The 20,346-nt window shown below is 38.5% G+C and overlaps 2 protein-coding genes across 2 annotated transcripts in view; both read right to left on the bottom strand.

Annotated features, from left to right (window-relative positions):
* The window catches only part of efna2a (ephrin-A2a), a 53,881-nt gene extending 46,851 nt beyond the window's left edge, over nt 1–7,030 (bottom strand). Inside the window, exon 1 of the mRNA XM_026206712.1 lies at nt 6,088–7,030. Coding sequence (XP_026062497.1) covers nt 6,088–6,197 — 110 coding nt within the window. The 5' untranslated portion in view covers nt 6,198–7,030. The remainder of the gene's footprint in view (nt 1–6,087) is intronic.
* Nucleotides 7,031–9,980: 2,950 nt separating this feature from the next.
* On the bottom strand, nt 9,981–20,129 carry ptbp1a (polypyrimidine tract binding protein 1a). Its single transcript, XM_026206711.1, is given in 17 exon segments — nt 9,981–12,004; nt 12,093–12,170; nt 12,250–12,466; nt 12,559–12,651; nt 13,330–13,363; nt 14,282–14,380; nt 14,382–14,440; nt 14,524–14,604; nt 14,715–14,895; nt 14,987–15,097; nt 15,189–15,344; nt 15,458–15,604; nt 15,705–15,877; nt 16,115–16,181; nt 17,998–18,028; nt 19,042–19,095; nt 20,036–20,129. Coding segments are annotated over 17 exon segments (1,722 nt in total). The 5' UTR covers nt 20,044–20,129; the 3' UTR covers nt 9,981–11,871.
* Between the last annotated feature and the right edge of the window lie 217 nt (nt 20,130–20,346).

Raw genomic sequence — 20,346 nt, 5'->3', positions numbered from 1 at the left:
TCTAGGCCTAAGGACTGCAAACAGGTTTAGTATCTGGCTTTTATCTGAGTTAATATCTTAAAATGCATTTACACACAGCTCAGCTGCGGTCTGTGTGTTTAATGTATTTAAGAATTATGCTACAACCCGTTTTAATCCTCAGTTAGAAGACACTGATAAATAGCCAAACATAACCGAAATATAGCACACAAAATGGCTTTGGAGAATAATGGTGGAGTTAAACATGCAGTACCTACTGCTCGTGTGTAATAGCTGCCGCTGGCAAAAAGTCATGGGGGATTTGGAGATTGTTGCCAAGAAAGGAAGTTCAATCAATAACCAATCTGTTGAAGTTTTATTCTGTGACAACATTCTTAATTAAGAGCCACTGTGGGCATGTCTGCGAGGGGCTGAGAAACACAGACAGCGATGGGCTTGATATAGGACAACCACTTCCTGGTGCTGAGCACAATAGAGAGTTATAGCTTGGTTTAAGGCAACAGAAATGAGAACTTCACGCTGCCTAACTCACAGCGGATCATCTATGTCAGTATACTCTAAATCACAAATGTACTTGGGCGAAAACGGCACTGTAACCTTGTTTTTTGTGCCTTAATACATGTAAAGTAGCACACTGGCCGGCTAAAAGAACACATCCCGCATTGAGTGCAGAAGTGCCTGAGAGATATATCGACTCTTCATTATATGATGCCGATAACGCGAAGTGCCGTTGAGATGTTATTAATCAGCGAGGGCTGATGAGCTGCAAACACTCAGTCCTTGATTCAGTGATTGGGTCCCTTATCATGAATCCCACTCTTCACCTAAAACGAGGTGAAGGACATTATGACAATTTATTGAGCGCACTTAATTAGCTGGGAATGCAAAGAGACTGATCCTGTTCAGCTCGAAGCTAAATGATCGTCTAGAGGTGTCTTTAAACACTTTTGTCCTTCTTCTAAACCTGCATGACTTTCTTTTTTCCATGGAACAAAAAAGTGCATTTCTGAGGAAAGGTCTTGCTGCTTTTTTATATGATAAAGGGGACCTGGACTCTCAAGCGTTAAACCACCATAATAGTCATAAAAGTGGTTCATCTGATGTCAAACATGATGGAGTTTATCTAATGGTTTAAGTCAATGACAATTTATTTTACGGTTTTTGAACCTTCTCACTAAGGCTGCATTATTTGAAAAGTACAGTAAAACAGTATTGCGCAATGTAATAATTTAAATAAACGTTTCCATTTTAATATATTTTCTAATGTAATTTATGCATTTTCAGCATTCATTATGCCAGGCATCAGTGGCACAAGATCCATTGGAAATCATACTTATATGGTGATTTGGTGCTTTTGTGTATTTGTGTGAAAACCATGGCACATTATTTTCAGGATTCTTTGAATAGGAAAATACAACAACAACAAAAAAAACATTTATTTGAATTAGAAAGCTTTTGTAACATTATAAAGGCCTTTACTGTCACTTTTGATAAACTGAATGCATACTCGCTAAAAGAAACAGTAATCTTACTGAATCCAAACTTTTATGTGCTTCTTTGGTCATTTTTGTGTTTGACAACCTCAGTCACTTTTACTTTCAAAATATGAAAAAATGTCATAAAAATAAAACAGAAAAATATCACACTATTTCACACAATCATGTTTAAATTGTTTTTTAATTACATTTTTATTTTACTATTTAAGTCATAATTTCATATTTTTGAAAAACATTAATTTCATAATATTAATATATCTGCTGTGCAAATGCATTCATGCTTCCTTTGTTCAGAATTAGAATGTATCAATGCACCGTTCTGTTGTGTGCATCACCTCTTCGAACTATTGTGCTCTGCGGTGTGGAGGCGACATAACAGAAGTGATAATTAACAGAAATAAATCACAAAAGAAGAAATCTCTCTCCAACAGCACAGAAATCTTCCAATCTCATTTTCACATTTCACATCCAATTGGTCTATTCAATACTGCTGAACAAGCATGTGTCACGTCTGAAACTGCACACCCTAAAACAATGCCGAGCTTCTGTTCCACAGTGCCGCGAGTGTTTTCCGACAGCTTGAAAAATTCCTTGAGTTGTATCCCCAAGACAGACACAGCTTACTGTGCAAGCAGCGAAGGCAAGATATACAGCAAAAGCAACATTCACAACCCTAGCTATGTATTTAAAGAGAAAAATTTATGATTTATGTCTTTTTTTTCCCCAAAGATTGCTTATGGAAAGTGGAAAAAATGTGCATTAATGTTGCTTGTAGAAGGGGAAAAGTGTGCATTAATGTAGTGGTTTGCCACAGGTCTTACTGCAGCCCCAGGGTTAAGGCTGCACCTTGTGCTATTTTTAAACCTTTAAGAGCATCACTTTTATGTAACAGCTACATTTAGACCATGTCGATCTCAAAGAACATGTTCTATTCTGTTTTCCTCAGATAAACATCCACTGTTGCTCCACATGCTGAAATGTTTAAGCCTTGGGATAACCATGAAACTACATTAAAACACAACAGATACTGAGATGTAAGTATAGGGTCTAACAGGGCTTGAAAAACGTAAGCACTGAAACACTTTCACTATGCAAAAATAAATTACTACCACTAATATGACACAATCAGGACTAAAACTAAAAACAGAACGGAGCACTCGGTTACAACGAAATGATAAAACCAAAAGGGATGAATCTTTAACTGGTGAACCTACATATTTCAAGACGTATTCCCATGTGACAATGAGTCATGGTGAAGCACCTGGAGAGTGCAGTAAAATCAAAAAGAGACGTTCAAACAGAAAAAGAAAGGAGAAAACTTAACTAACAACCATTGCAGTTTACAAAAGCCTCCCGTTTCCTGACAGGATTGTGCCGTGTTTTGAAAACGTAATTCATCTGGTGAAAGATTTCAGCACTGTGGCCTCATACCGGGACCGCCTCTGCAAAGACAGCTGGGTGAAACATCTTGAAAAGACATTTTTTTTTAAGCCTCAAAGGTTGAGACAGGAATGACAAATCAGAACACGAGTATCAAACCCATTTACTGTGCAAACGGCTACTTGAGCTTCTACCTGCTTTGCCTGACATGAGGAAATGTGATAGCGCTCAGATACTCACTCACTAAGGACAAACGAGCATGAAGAAATAAATGAGTTTCATTTCAAAAATTTAATTCCACTTGGAAACGACTGAGGTACATGACTAGACCCGAGTCGAGAGTATCGTATAAATCTGAGCCGCAGTGCTCAAGATTCTCCCCATTGTAAAGAGCTCAAAGTCGGGTATTTCAAAGTCATTACATCATCAACACAGCTGTGGGTCGTCAAATCATTAGACATGGTTTTGCAATTCCATCTGACAGCAAACAATCAGATGACAGGTTATGTTTAATTAAACTCAATTCCGAATACTAATAAGCCGATATTATGGCTGGCCCCGTCGATAATGCATTGTGTGTTGCCCAGGCAATTTATTTAAGATATTCATAGCTTTCTCAGAACCAACGCTATTCGTGGCTTCCATCTAGACCTTTTCACATATTCATTGTTTCCATAATAGTAACAATTTAGAGATGAACCTGCATGCAAATAACCCTCTGTTGCTTTACTGTGCCAGGACTTCAACATAAAGCACTACTGCAGAGCGTCTCAGAAAAAAAGCAGTGTGAGCTGTCAAGGGAATAATGACAGCAGCCATCTCTGAATCACTGTGAGCACTGGATTCCTCAGCTCCACTTGTTTTTTTTCTTGTTCTTCGTTCCAACTTGAGCGAATGGCTGTGAGCAGGGACTTCTGTTAAGAAGCTCAAAGCTTTCAAGAATATAGTGCCTTTTGAAGGATAAACCACAGGATTAGATTAGTCCATCCTCTTAGGTTACAGAGCTGGGCATCGTCCCTTTTTTTTTATATCTGGACCCCCCAAAAGGCCGGCCATATTGGCATCGAGGGGATGTCCATCTTCTTTTCAGCGTGGGCTTCAATAGAAAACCCCTGACAGGGAGCTTAAGAAAGAGAAAATATGATTCATGGCAAGCTTTTAATGCTCAAGGTGAATTGCCCTGCAAAAGGTTCACTTCAGTTGTGTCTACAATACTGTGAGAGGACTAGAAGAGAGGTCAGGACGGTATGAAAAGTAAAGTTGACCCCTGGGCGTTCTTTTTTGGATTGTTTCTCACACAATCCCTTGGTGGGGCACAAATGCGGCTCTCTTTGATAGAGTCGCTGGAAAATAATAGAAATACATGATCTTCGTGAATGCAGGCAATAGGGTTACAGGCTAAGAAATACATTTGGAGAAGTTTCTCTGAAAACTACTGCAGTGTATACATTTATTAAAAACCTAATGTAAGCAAAACCTATCAATTAAAATGGATTTGGGACTCTAAAACTGCATATTTATCTTCCTAAGAGTGGAGAATGGTAGAGTTTCCTGCTAAATAAGGATTAATGCAGATTGAATGCATCAGGGTGGCTTATACAATGCAAAAAATTCTAATCCAGCCCTACATTTTATTGAGGTGGAAGAGCATGCACCCAGCTCGAGAAGAATTCTTCCTCTGAGCCTCTTTAATATTTTAAACCTCAGCAGACTACTGATGTACTGCAAGACAGCCACTCTTAACTTTGTTAATTCAGCCGTGAGAGCACCTTCGCCGTGTTTATTTATCTAGCCAACCTCTACCTGAGGAGCTGCATGTCAAAAGCCATTAGGCTGACATCCCCTGAGCAAACCCTCCAGCCAGCAAGAGAACGATGCTTACAGATACCCTTGAAATAAGGAGGAATGAGCAATGTCAAGAACTTCACACAGAACTTATGATTTCGAAACCTGTCAGCCTGTGAAAGAGTCTGGGGTCACTGCTCACCATGAATCTCCTGATAGACAAAAACACATCAAGATAATAAGCTGAAATTCTTGATTCAGTTCATGCAAAGCTTCTGAAATATACTATTATATTCAGCTCCAGCTGTGTGCGTGAAGCATTATGATGTATTTCTGGCATCTCCACACTGAAAGGATTAAACTGAAGTGTTGCTATTGTTTTTATTAATTTAGAAAATATTACAGTGCCAAGCTCTGACAGCATCAGCAAGAGTGAACAAATCCTGGCAAATATGATCTCTGCTTGCTTTTTCTCAACCCTGAGTAATTTCTAAGAGTATAAGAAGTGCTAAACCATACTCAGAGTCAGTCACAGATCTTTGACGAATTAAGCAATTTCTACAATCCACACTAATGTTTAACTTACACCTCCTCATTTATAAATGTAGCACTTTGCAAACACAAGAAAGGCCAATTTCAATCATCTGTGCATAGAGCAGTGATAATACATGGCCTGAGGTTTGAGAGTATGGCAAGCCAATTTAACATGTATTCCTTATATCTCTAGTGTTTATTTTAATTTATTAGCACTTATTTTGATTGATAGTGACAAGTCCCTATTCATTTAGTCACTAGTATAATTTTTTTTCCCTAGTGGTCAACTGCTTCAAGTCAGTATCCCAATAGTACTGGTCACTGCAATTTTTTTTTGCCAATTAATTGCAAAAAAAAAAAAAAAAAAAAATAATAATAAAAAAATAAATAAAGAATTCAACTATGCCCATTAACTAGTGTGTATTCAAATAGTTAGTGGCACTCAATTTTTGACTAATAATTATTAAGGTACTCAAACATTTTAGTTAGGTACTTATTCTATTAGTTAGCTACTAACTGTTCAACAACTAGATGTATATTCTATTTCCGGTGACAATTATACTAGTAAAAAACTTTCTAGTAAGACTAAAGTAGCCATTCTGACCAGTTCTTACATGTGTCAAATTAAAAAGCAAGAGAGAATAGAGAGAAATGTCACAGTAAACATCAAGATCACGTCTCAAAAATGTATTATTTTATAATTTATTGGACACTTCCACAAATTCTTCACTAGCAAAACCCAGTAACAGCAACGGGACTAGGCATAAATTAATATATGAAACACAAATACAGACTAGACAAATGTAGCCGATGAATAATAACTAACACATGATGTGAAGGAAATTGTAAGAATAGCAGTCAGTTTTTAGCAGTGAATATTAAAAGAGCCTGCCATAGAGCAGGCTCCACTCACCTGGAGTTTGAACTGTTCCAGTAGACCGCGTGTCTGTCTGAGATGATCCGGTCGTCCGACCATACGGAGACCCAACACACTACCGTAAAAACCACCAGCGGCAACTCCATTTGAGTTGGTATACTAGTCCTCACCTCCAAAACGAAAATTCACGGTCCTTTATTTCAGTGACAACTTTTCAAAGAACTGCTTGCTTGAGTGAATGTATATGCGCAGTTTTGGACATCATAACAAGACATGCAGCTAATCCGGAGCGATTTTCATTCCTTTCGAGCGAATTACTTTCTGTAGCTTACTTCATAAAACTGCATACATTTGATGTTCTTTTTAGGGGGAAATCCATTACAGTTGTTTCTTATGCTGCAAAAGCCATCCAATGCGGTCCAGGGTAATTTTCTAGCGCTCTGCCAGAAATCCGTCCATCATCTGAACGCGGGACAGTGCGACGCGCGTCTCGAGCCTCCTACAGTGATGCTCCCCGTTTGCAGCGCTGCAACTTCCAGATACCTCTACCCCATGTGGTCTGCACGAGAAGCACACATGAAACACATCCCCGTCTGTAACGCACGCCTTTCTGATTCGCGTTTCCTCAGCTCTCCATCTTCTTCGCACAAGTTGCGTGTTAGTTATTGGTGGAATCGTATTGTTTCTGGCTTGCTCCAGTTGATAAGCAGATATCCTACGCACATCTCAAGCCGTTTGCACGAGTCATCTCTGTCCTGGAGGAACAAAGGCGATTTTGCCCCATTCTGCCTTTGCTCACTCTTTGGATCAGCTTTGCGGGATCAGCTAAATGTTCAGCTTGGATCGACTAAATCGTGTAAGCTTTCTAAGGCATCTGACTGGCGCACTTCTTCATAATTCATCAGTTCATCCTGAATCTGATTCGTGTGCGACAGACAGTTATCATCAGCGGTGTACCTTCAGGAGGGGGCGGGGCCTGAACGAGCTCTCTTCAAACTCACCTCTGCAATTTACTTTGTCATCTCAAGATTACGCATATGCGTCTTTAAATTGCTTTCTTGAGCATGTTTGCGCCTTCTTTTTACAGCAGTTATCAACTGTTGCCCACAATAACATTTAAAATCCCTCATTTATGCAGGGTACCTGGTACTTCAGCTTTGAAGCTGCTTTTTTTCAAACTTTTTTATTAACAAAAAAAAAAAGAGTTTAAAATAATTGACCACATTTCTGTGAAGGATTGGTTCAATAAATATAAAATAAGAAATTGCTATTTATATGTTGTACATTTTGATTATTGCTCTCTCCCATTTTAAAGTAAAAGTTCCCCCCAAAATTAAGAAATTGCTGAAAATGTCCTCGCCCTCAGGCCTTCAAAATGTAGCAGAGTTTTTTATTCATCAGAAAGATTTGGAAAAACATAGCATTACACCACCTGCTCACCAAAGGATCCTCTACAGTGAATGGGTGCCATCAGAATGAGAGTCCAAACAGCTGACAATAATCCACAAATAGTCCACATGACTCCAGTCCATCAATTCATGTCTTGTGATGTGAAAAATAAATAAATAAATAACAATGTTTGTAACAAACAAATCCATATCCAAATCCATGATCTATGCATATTACTCTCCTGATTCAGACAACATGGCTTGCTTTTTAATTAGAGCAAGAATTAACATGGATAAAGGACATGTATTTTAGCCAGAAGCAGCAGTTTGAAGTAAAAAAAAACATCTGGATGGTTTTATTAAAAACATCTTTTTGCTACACAAGTTTTTAATTGATGCGCTGGAGTTCTGATGGTACCTACTCACTACAGAGGATCCGTTGGTAGGTAATGTAACCCCCCCCACCCCTCCCCCCCCCAAAAAAAACCATACTTTTCTTGGATAGCCTCAGAGTGAGTACATTTTCAGCAAGCTTTCATTTTTCTTAAATAATTTATAAAAAATGAAGATATAAGTAATCCTTCAGTTTTCTTGAAAGTTTGCTGGACGAACTACTGCTCTGTTCATATTTAAATGGCTCAAAAGGTTCAATGAAATACATTTCCCTTTGCTTAACTACCTTACCAATTTACTGAAATGTCAAGCAGCAAATAGCATTGGTGGCACTTTATTTAAATATCTGAAAAACTGAGTCTGGTATAGGGCTAGTAGATAACTTTCTCAATAATATGGTTTGGCACCTCTTTAAATGAGTTCCTTCACCTGATCCAATAATGAATTTCTATCAACCGTGAAAAATGGTTGGCCCAGTGCCATGCCTCTCAATTCTATAAACGCACCTTAACTATTTTATTCCTATGACTCTCTACCATTTAGGTCCCCAGTATATATATATGTATACATGTATTTATACGTGTTTGTAGGTAGACAGATACAGTAGTAACTGATTACATATACTCTGGATTACGTAATCTGATTCCAAAAATTAAGTACGTGTAATTAGGGAATTTTTTTATGATTTTAAAATGTACTGATTCACCCCAATTCTCATGATCTAATGTAGTGTTTAATGTATTAAAGCATGTTGATGACAAAGCATGGAACACATTTTCTTTTTTTATTGTTTTATAAATATGGTGCACAATCATATTCAAGTGTGTGATAAATGGATTAGATCAAAAGTAATCTAAAAGCAATCAAAAGGTAGTCAGACTACATTAATGTAATTCATATGATGTTTCAAAATGTATATGACTAGTTTTTGTCATGTATTTTTATTTTATTTTATTCTCCAAGTAATGGACTACATTTTGTAAGCAATCTACAGAGCACTGCACACTACACATACAAAACTTTTTTTTTTGGGGGGGGGGGGGGGGTCCAATCCACCTCCTGTCTGTTACAGTTCTGATGCCTCAATGATCTTAATCGGGTGGACATCTGAATTTTGGATCTGAATTTATTTGGCTATAAAATCCATTTGCATATTTTATGTTTATCATTTTGATTGCAGGGATGTGCAACAGCGGCACATCAAGGATTCTGACCCTGAGAAAAGCAAGCAATACTTTTAGAAAATGAGAAAGAGATGAGGGAAGAGATTGGCAAGAAAAAGCTGTAAGAAAAAAAAATATAAAAAAAAATCAAGCCAAAGCCAGACCATGTGAGTGAGTCTATTCCACTGACCTCAAGGGGAGTAGATTTTTTCCTTCAACAAATTTAAATCTCAACTCGAACTAAAATCTTACATGTACCACCTGAACTAGTTATGCAGTGACTTTATTTTTTCCAAAGGCTCTTGAAGACCGACGAACGGATTAATTTTGTTGTTGGCAATGCAATCTTAAATCCTCCAACATGCTGCACGCTGTGATTATAATCCTGACAAAAGGTATGTAAGCTTTGAGTTGAGTTATGGTTATGTTTAAATGCCACAACCTTTCTAAATGTTGTGAAATGTAAATGTTATTGTATTACACAACTGGTCGACACTGAACATAGAACTTGACAAATGATTTTTTTAAACATTTTACAAGCTCCTCTATAATAAAACAGACTGAGAAACTCATTTTCCACAAGTATCAAAGCCCAAAAGGCACTGACATGAAGGAACGACCCAGTTTTGAATCTTAAGCAAGTGCGCCATCTGCTGTTCAAGGTGGTCCATATAACATTAAGAGATCTTCATTCATATATTATACAAAATAACATTGTAGACTTGGGTATTTGCCCCTCTACATACACACTTTTCACTGTAAAAGTGCAAATATAGGAAAGTCAAAAAGAGAGGTTGTTAACCACATGACTGAAAGAGCATACAGATGTAGAATGTAAAAAGGTCAGGATGTTTAATAACTTCAGAAATTAAATCAAAAAGAGTAAAAGCAAGAAATGGAAAGATTTATTGAAGACAGGAAAAGTATGAGAATCTATAATCAAAAGGTTAAGCTCTCAAGAGGGCAATTACATGTTCAGACACAATGTGTTGGAATCTCTTTTAATATTGTGTAATAAAAAAAAGGAAGGCTCTACAATGAGCTGAATGTCTGCTATAATAACCTTATCAAAATATACATGTTTGACACAGAAATTGTTGATTTTCAATTACTTGTACAAAACAAAGATTATATACAATAGCCCTCACCCACTCTGTTTCTCAACATTATATCCACACTGGGAAAAACAAGGAAGTTTAACTAACGCAGTAATAAGGGAGCCCTGTTGCTACTTTAAGACTTTTGTTTGGTTCTGTTCTCTGATAACAGAAATAATCATTTGATACATAAGGCAAAAAAAGCCTGCAACGTTTTCTATAATTTGTAATATTTTCTTTAAGATCTTGTGTTGCTTCTTGTAAAGAAAGGCATTAATAATAATAATAATAATAATAATAATAATACACAAACCTTCAATTTTTTCACCCTCTGCCCAATGAAATCAAAGCGGTTGATAAAACAATGTCACTGCACAGTAAAGATACAAGAGATCAAAAACTGGCTGGCAGGACAGGGAAGATGCTTTGGTCCATCATGCTACTCTTCAAAAAAGAAAAGAATGAATACCCACCCAAACAAGCTCAACACCTGTCAGTAACACCAATATTCTGCTAAATTACCAAGGATAAAAGAAAGTAAGAATTTCCCCCATAGCACAAGCTGAAAAGTAAAAGGGAATGTCAGCGCATCAAGTCTCATGTCACAATTAACATGAAATGGATGCATCAGAAAGAACAAGGCCTTAATATTTCCTCCCCACACGAAGAAGTGCTAAAAACAGTCTGAAGCATCATCACAGGTCTCTCGGTTCACACAAAACTCACAGAGGAGATCAAGACACTGTAATGCTAATATTCTTTAACACAAACGGCAAGTGACAAATGGACACAGTAGAAATGGGAGTTCTGGAAGTTCATTATAACACTCATTAACTAGACTTCCTTTGCCACACTCAGCATAAACAAAATGTGATGTTATCAACAAAACCTTTAATAAGCAACAGGGAGAAGGGTGTGTTGGGGTGGGGGGCTTTTGGTGGTTAAGTGTCCCACTCCAAACTAAATGAAAAATATGATTGTATAGACAGAGCGCAGTGGGCCAATGCCCAAAGGATGATACAGTATACAAGTGTAAATAATATGGAATGAAACTAAACAAATATAGAATATTCTGAAAATGGTACATACAGAGTAGAACCACATATATAAAATAACTATAGGCAAAACGAGCTGTGACAGTCAGGTACAAAACCGAAGCCTGTAAGGAACTATGATCTAATTGCTGCCTTTCACAGGAAAACATTCCTGTGCTTTCACTGGTCAAATTTAAACCGAGACCACCTGGGACATCAGGCAGTCTTTTTTGTATGTCTGAGGTTAATGGTTTCTGCAAAGAAGCCAAAAACATCAAAACATTACTAAGGCCATTAAGATATACTTTAAGCACCATGTAAGGCACAGTTGCTTTTTTTGGGAAGGTAAATAGGGAATAGCTTTGAGAGAGGAAAAAAGAAAGAAAAAAAAAAACCTTAAAGGCTCACCAAACCAAACAAGGCTTTGCATGTGCAACCTGAAAGGCTGCGGCTTTCCGCAGAGGCACAAGTGTAAACTATGCAGCATCTATGATCCAAAATGTGCCAATGATGAACTAAATCATGAGACAAACCGTCTGAGAAAAGGTACTATTAAAACCCAAGTCACGTTGGGTTCAAAGTGGAATTACAAATAGACATACATATTTGAATATAGATATAATAAAGGAATGATGAAGTGTGTGTTGTGGAAAACATCTGTCCACAGTGATATAAATTGTGGAAGGCTTAAAGTTTGGTCTAAAGTGACAGTCCTTTCACCTTCTCGAAATCAAAACAGCCTCTATCAGATGGTGGACTTAGAGAAAGACACTCTGAGGTGATGGTTCTCTCCCAGGTCATGATTGTGAAATTTGATCAGAGACTCGATTGCTTCATCCACAGAGCCCAACTGGATAAGGGCCATTTTTCGGTCTTTCCTGAAAAAAAGACAACATTTTAAGACTTATCTAGAAATATCATGGCAACATCTGTAGAGCTCAAGGTTTTAGAATTAGAATGTCTTACTGGAAAAACTTGAAGGCCTTAACCACAGATCCTGAACTTAGAAACAAGCCTCTGAGATGATCCTCAGTGATAGAAGGTCTGCAAAGAGAAGACATTGGTGTTTAATAAGTCAATGCTAAAGACTGCCAAACAGATTGGTTTAGTTTAGTGGACTCACGGTATATTGGAAAGATGGAGAGTAGAGGAAGGAGGGAAGATGTTGGAGTAGTTCTTGGAGCCTGGCTTTTTGAAGCGGTGAAGAGGAGAGTTGCTGTAGTCCTTGGTGAGCCCCTGATCCTCATGGCCTTCACGTGGCAGTTGCACAGTGGTGTGTTTGGAGAGAGTGACCCGCAAAGCCTTACCATACAGTTTCTGTCCATTCAAGTGGCTCATGGCTAAAAGGACAAGACATGTTAGTGTTACATAAAATCAAGTTTCTTAGAAAAATGTAACTTAAAAGTTGAAATATGAAGAGCATTATGAATACCTAGCTGGGCTTGGGTTCCATCAGACATCTGCACCAAAGCATTCTCTTTCTTGTTGAATAGGATCTTCACTCTCATGACGTCACCATACACGCCTTCAAAAAAACAAACAAAAAAAACAACGATATCTACATAAAGACGTGATTACTTTGAGCGGATAATTTATTACAACCAAAAAAATAATTAGTTTTTACTTTATCTAAAAATCAAGTAATTTTATATTTAAATTAAGGCATGCAATACTGTTGGTAAGAGACTACATTTACTACTTAAAATTCTATTGAAACAAACATGGATCAACACTTTTGGAAAGATGTACTCCAAAAGTAATCTTGAATGGTTTTAATACTACATTTGGGACTGGGGGGAAATATATACTTTTAACTCTGATTATTGACAAAACATTAGAATCAAATACAGCTTTCTAAAGATTATAAAATGCAATATTCAATGTGGCTTTACTGAGAGAGCATGGCATTCACAATAGGTAAAAAGCTGCAGCAAAAGGCTTTAAAACTGGATATAACAGCAAGAAGGATTAGTTCAAATTAAGCAACTAATATGAACATTTTATAAAACCACATGATATATAGCTGTTGGCAACATATTTGGCATCTGCCAAATAAAGGAGCCTAAAAACCTCCAGCTGATATGCCATTTCTCTAAAACACCCCCATATTTCACATATACAAACCAAAGTACACATCTTAGATGAAGTTAAAATATGAAACAAAAAGAAGGTAATAAAAAAGGAGATGCCAATGATAACATACCGAAAAGAATAAAGAGGCATTGGGGCGTAACGCTCTTAAGACAGCAGAGGAAGGCAGCGTAGGGAGGAAGGGACAGGAAAAGATCGGAGGCAGGACAGTGGAGGTTGAACATGTCCACAGCGAGGCAGTTCCACAGGAATGGCGAAAAACGGTGGTAGGATCATGAAGGTGGGTGATATTGTTCATGATGGAAAGATGGGGGAAGGGTAGAGGTAACGGAGGAGGATATCCAACAACATGGTGGTTGTGGGTTGGGGATGTTGTTGTGTGTTTGTTGTACAACAGAAAAAAAAATTGTACATGTATCCAATATTGGCATGAATTGGGAACCATATTGTTTGAGAAGGTGGGGAGTTTAAAATATGAATAAAAAATAAATAAAAAGTGGCGCAGTCAGTTGGCAAAAGATTCCAGGTCAAGGTATAAAAATAATAAAAGGGGGAAGGGGAATGGGGAGTGAGAGAAACAAGAAAAAGGAAGTAAAAAAAACAAGGTCAGTACACACAAAGAAAAATGTAGTGTTCCATTCAGCAGAACTTGCTAAATTAAATGCATTTCACTACAGGAACAATCAGGAAATAAAAAGAAAAGGAGAGAAACAAATTAAACACAGGAAAGATAGAGACTATATATACTCATAGCTCTAAAGAGACACTAGAAATGAAATGTTTTAGATGGCTTCAGACAAGATCAACAAATATTAAGAAACGGTTGACATGCATGTTTGTATAATAGAAAATGAGTACTAAATACACAGTATATGATTTGAAGAGCTCTAGAATTAAATTCTTAACTAGATGCCATCTATTTATATCCCACAAACACTTTTTCTCTGTTTTTGTCTGTGAACTGTACCAGTTTTAACCAAATTCATGTCTGGCTTATTGAAACAAACCAAAGCCTAATAAACTTACAGCTAAGTGAATCTAAACTAGTTCAAAAAGGGACTAACCTCAGGGTTAAGGTTGCTGACCAGCAGGACACTGTTTCCTCCAGCAGCGAGACCAGAAAGACTCAGACGTCCTGCTGCAGCTGCTGCAGCAGCAGCGGCGGGCACCGGGGACACCGAGCGATGCAAGAGCCCCAGCAGGCACACCCTGCAGAGACAAACCTGTGGGAAGGACCGCTTTCAGTATACAGCATGGATGATACGCTTGCAATCCACAGAGATCCATTAGAAAGGCTGTGACCAACCTGCTGCCTGCTGAATGGCAAATGTTGGTGGGAAACCATGAGCCCCAGCATATGGTGATGCAGAGATAAGACCAGGAGCAGCTGAAAGGAAAAAAATATATAAAAATTCCGGTTTGTGATTTTTTTTTTTTTTTTTTACATGAAAATGACATTTAGTAAATATAGCAATGAAGTAGTAGATTAAGTTTTACTCAAGGCAGCTGCAGCCATCGTCTGTGCATTGAGGGAGGGATGACTGTCTCCTGTAGGCAAGTCAGGGCGAGTGTAGTCTCTGCTCTTATCATTGTTGTACTTAACATTCAAACTGGTGAGCTTCGAGAAACTGACGCGAAGGGTACAGCAGGCATTGTAGATGTTCTGTCCATCTAAAGACTGTTGAAAGTTAAGCCAAATGATTACAGGGTTCAGAAGGGATTTAGCCACCCATTCATCCATTACGATATTGATCCACTGTGCCACTTACCAGTTTTGCATGCTGAGCAGTCATTCCGTCCGAGTACTGGACCAGTGCTTGGAACTGGTTGTTTTTGGTAAAGGTTATAATCTTCAAAACTGTGCCAAACTTTGAGAAAATCTAAATGGGGGAGGGTAAAAAAAAATTAGCATTTGGAAGAGTGCTTTGACATTCCCCCCCCCCCCCATTTATTTTGAAAAAGAGTTAGCACCTGGTGAAGAACATCAAGAGTAACAGGGTAGAAGAGGTTTTCAACGATGACTCTCAGTACAGGGCTTTGGCTGCCCATGCCTGCTCCGTCAACAGTGCTCAAAGACATGCTTCCTGTCTGGACCGCATTCACCGCCTGCAGTGCTGCCTGTGCTCTCTATGGGAAAGGAGGGGGTAGAGAACAAGTATACATTATCAGTCTTGAACAACCCATTTATATTGCGTAATGGCCCTTGATTGAATGCCTAATGTGATGTAATTTGTACTCACAACTTGGTTGGGTGAGTTGTCAGTCTTTAGCTCCTTGTGATTGGAATACTGCATGTAGATCGGGTGATTGCGGATGACAGGGGTGACCGAGGAGTAGTAGCTGACCATGGTCTGTGCGGACTCCTCCGTGTTCATCTCCAGGAAGGCCTGTGAGGAGATAACACAATAAGACCAAGCACAATGTTGCACGTCAAAGCAGGGTAATCACATTTTGTGGGAAATGAAAGGAAAGGTTTTTTTTCCTCACCTGGTTCTTTCCTTTCAGCATCAGAAGGTTGGTCACTTTGCCAAAAGGAAGCCCCAAAGAAATAACTTCTGCTTCATTTATGTCATTTGGCAGTTTGCGTACATGAATGACTCGTGAAGGAATGCCTTGGCTCCTGATGTCCCCTTTGAACTTCTTGCTGTCATTACCATTTGCTGACAGGAAGAGACGTCCATAGTAAAAAGTTTGTGGTTGGTAAGAATTAGTAATTTATTAAAGTTATGCAACATTATTCATGTGAAATCTAATATGTTGATTCAATGCTTAAAATTATTATAATAGCAAGAAATGTTCTTAAGTTTTTTTTCAGGATTCTCTGAAGAACAAAGTTAAAGAGAACAGCATTTGTATGAAATCAATTTGATCTACTTTTGATAGTCAACAATTCCTACCTGCTCCAGAGCTCATTATATAAGGTCCGTTAGAGATGCAGGAGGAAAAGAGTTCGTCAGATCCCCTCTGAAAGGACAAGGGAAGTTGTTCATCAAGCAGGAATGATTTTTCAAAGGTTGCAAAATATAGGACACTCAAACCACCACATTGCAATACAATTAGATGTAAACCACCTGAATTTTTTTTTTAATAAGGTAACTTTAAAGAAAAAGGAGCCATGCCTCCAAGGGTTAAAATATCATCTGACACAGAATTATAGAAAGTCAAGTGACAAAGATTAGCATCCGCCTAACCATCATCTGATTACACAATCATTAAGATGACGCAATTGGAAAACATTTACAAAATGAAAAAAAAAAGTAGCATTTTCTTTGCCTAGGATTACAACTTTTCATGGGCCAGGCATCTCTATACACAAGAGCACCACACAGATTACTGCGGCTAAACGCAGAACAAAGAAAAAGAGAAAGGCAAACAGAGGCAGCTGTGTCCTGCCATAACACTTATACAAAGTCTCTCTCTCAAGGCCAAGCTGGAGCCACTTGAGCACTGGAGCAATGAGCAAATCATTCAGCATCCCTCTCTTAATAAACCACTTCAAATGGCTAGTCTCTGCTGAAGTGGTCACATGCGTTGGATAACCCAAAGCCTTTACACTATTACGACAATGCATGTTCTGTTCCAGCCCAAAGGAAAGTATTGTTACCAAAGCTGAACGCTTGGTCCTCAGGCTGATTTTACCCCACAGTCTTCATCAAACAGCCTCAGGGGCACTTTACCACACCCTGGATAAAGTTTACCTAAAACATAGCCCCAAAGGCTCAATAAGCAGCCTTCAACATAAACACAGTCAATAATACGGTGCAGAAACAACAACAACAACAACAACAGGATAGAGATTGTGGCATGGCATTTCCTCAAAAAAAGAAAAAAAGGACACTACATTCCTCCCAGCTAAAACCTGCAGAAGTCAGGTTTCAACATCTTTCACAAAGCAGGCATGATAGGAAAGGCTTCTCTGGCTGAACCATCCATTGTTTTCGACTGAGACATCCACCCAACTCCAGCACTTCCTTTCTTTATTTTTAACTGCAGGGCATTGCAGCTTGAGCACTCGCTTAGGATAGGAAAAAAAAAAAAAAAAAAAAAAAATGAAGCAGAGAACCATGACTCCCACACTGGTGTCTAGGAGCTCAAGACTTGCAGGTGCCAACATGTTTACATCAATTGACATAGTGCAAGCCTCCTGGGTGAGAGCACAGTCTTGAATGGTGTTGAATAAGGGGGTCAGGGAGACAGGAATTCAACCACAGCATTCCAGCAACAGTATTAGTGCTCAGACTCCGACTCAATTTACTACATCTCTACTCTTCCTCACATGTGTGAAAGACATCAGGGGGAACAACAGCGGGCAGTCTCGAAGGACAAACACATACAAATAAGTGTGAAAAAAGCAATACTGTAAACAAATATCTGTAGAGCAAAAATACAAGTAGCTAAATATAACAAGTAAATTACCCAAGCCACCATTTACAAATGGTCAACAAAACTATTACAAGACTTCAAAGTAGGCTACCTCTTTCACCTTTGGGTCACTTATCACAGTGACTGTTTAAACAGCAGATGACCTTTGACTAGAGTAATTACAGTCCCAGGATCAAATGCAGATGGGACAAGAATTTCAGGCTCAGCATTAAGAGCGGTTTCCTTTGTCTCAGCATTTCAGGATAAGAGGAAGCAGGAAGGTACAACCTCTAAAACCAGATATACAGCCAAAACTACTATTGTTACTTAACACCTGCAAACAAACAATTGGCGAAAATGTATACATAAAAAAATAATTAAAAAAAGTTAAAAAGGAAAAAAAATTAAAATGACATACCTTTGTGCCGACTGTTATATCATGGACACTGCTACAAAAGAACAAAAAAAAAAAGTTAAACAATATTAGAAAATACATGTCTTGATGCTACAGTTAATTTGACGGTAATGCTGCAAAAGACAGGCCTATGCAATATTTTAAGTTGTGATGCAATAATAGCAGAGACAATGGTTTCTTCCATATTGTGATGTAAATCTGAGTGAAACTGAATATTGAAAAAGCAGGATGGGCACTTGGTTCTTCCCATTAGTTTTTGATTGGACAGAGGCAAATTTGAATAAATGTAGAAAGGAGTGGGGTTTAAGTGTACTAAAAGACTGAAGTGAAGTGACATTCAGCCAAGTATGGTGACCCATACTCAGAATTTGTGCTCTGCATTTAACCCATCCGAAATGCACACACACAGAGCAGTGAACACACACACACACTGTGAGCACACACCCGGAGCAGTGGGCAGCCATTTATGCTGCGGCGCCCGGGGAGCAGTTGGGGGTTCGATGCCTTGCTCAAGGGCACCTAAGTCGTGGTATTGAAGGTGGAGAGAGAGCTGTTCATGCACTCCCCCCACCCACAATTCCGTCCGGCACGAGACTAGAACCCACAACCCTTCGATTGGGAGTCCAACCCTCTAACCATTAGGCCACAACTAAGTAGAAAGACATCAAGATTTTAATTGAGATTTAAAAAAAAATTGAGTGAGGGCTCAAGATGCCTACGGACACAAAAATGTCAAATGCTAATATAGATTTATAGTAGGTTATATATATTAAACGATTTATATTAGATGGAATATGGTTCAGGGAGGAACAACAGACAGCTGTTCAAAAGAAAAGTTACATTTTAAAAGCTGCACTTTCTAGGCAGTAACCTGATCCACAGGACAAACAGTAAAACAACTCAGGCCTGTTAAGCCACTCTTTCATATCAACAATATCGAGGTTTTCACTCTTTTCTTGAAAATATATTTTGAATTCTTCGTTTTAGGCCAATTCAGGTGATAATGCAAGTACAACCAGGGAATGTTTATAGAAATGCAAAACTTACTCTATTTCAGTGACGTAACTGGATCCCAGAGGATACAGATCAGTCTCTAAACGGCTGCAGAAAAAAAAAGAAAAAAACATTATTTTTCATGTTTTAAACCTGTATGTTTTTCTCATTTGCACTGAATACAAAAGTAAATGTTATGCTCAATGACAGGTCTCGATCACTATTAACTTTAATTGTAGACTGAAGACTGTCATTCTGCCTAACATCTCGGTTTAGGTTCCATTAAAGAAATTAATTTAAGGTTTAAACATGATGAGTAACGTGACAAAATGTACATTTTAAGAAGATACAACGTTTACCCTTTATAATCAGCACAAACATGTACGTTCTTTTAAATATCGATTTTTCGACCTACACGCAAACAAAACGTTATTATTGAAACCCTTAAATCAAGATTATTTCTGGAGGACCAGTGACATCTTCACCGCGTCATTATGTAAAACAGCTACTTTAACTGGACTTTCATGCGTTTATCAAATGTACTTAATAATGATTTAAAAATAAGTAACGTGCATCGACAATACAAACGAGACAAGCAAGAATAAAGTTGAACTTGCACCGGTTTAGCAGGCTAGCAGTCAATGAGCTAGCCACCCAACAACAATGCGGAAACTGAGACACGTTGGTTGCCAAATAGCGGCTGTTCTTTCGTTTCTGCTCGTTACAAGCATCGTTTGATCTTTTCCGCTTAGTCTTGAGGTAAATGAAATCCTGTAGTTTTATTTGGCTTGTGTTTCACGAAGCCGTCTCAACTATACGACCTGCAACAGGTCGCTGGTCAGTTTGGTCTAACTTTTGGGCTCTTCCGGCTCGAGAGACATGAAGAGCGGCAGAGGCAAATCAAAAATCACCATTTCCACTTCACTCTACGTCATTTAACACATTTTAAACGCGGATACTGACTAAGCCACAGCTATGTATAAAATATTAAAATACAAAAACGTGTTTAAGGGGTAACACATTTGGAATGAGGGTGTTTTCAACTTACCCGTCCATGGCACTAACAAAACTACAGGTTGTCGCAGACGGGAGGTAGACCTGCTAGTATTTCTTATATTAACTTACAAAATGGCGGAGGGGGGATTGGCGCTTTCTGATTGGTCCATCGACCCTGGAGCGCCGAGTGTGGGAGGGACTTCAGATGTTCTTCGACAGCGGGATTGCACAGAAGGGCTGTCAGTCTGTAAAGGCGGTCGAAAAAAGTTTGCGAAAACTTTTCCTGGTTGCCACCATGAGATGAAGAGGAGTGAACTGTGCTTGAACCCATTGTCAGCATCGACGAGGACGAGGCTGTTCATT

This window comes from Carassius auratus, chromosome 27, assembly GCF_003368295.1.
Source record: "Carassius auratus strain Wakin chromosome 27, ASM336829v1, whole genome shotgun sequence".
Classification (NCBI taxonomy): Eukaryota; Metazoa; Chordata; class Actinopteri; order Cypriniformes; family Cyprinidae; genus Carassius; species Carassius auratus.
Note: the sequence above shows the minus strand (reverse complement) of the source record. Positions and strands in the feature narration are given on the sequence as shown.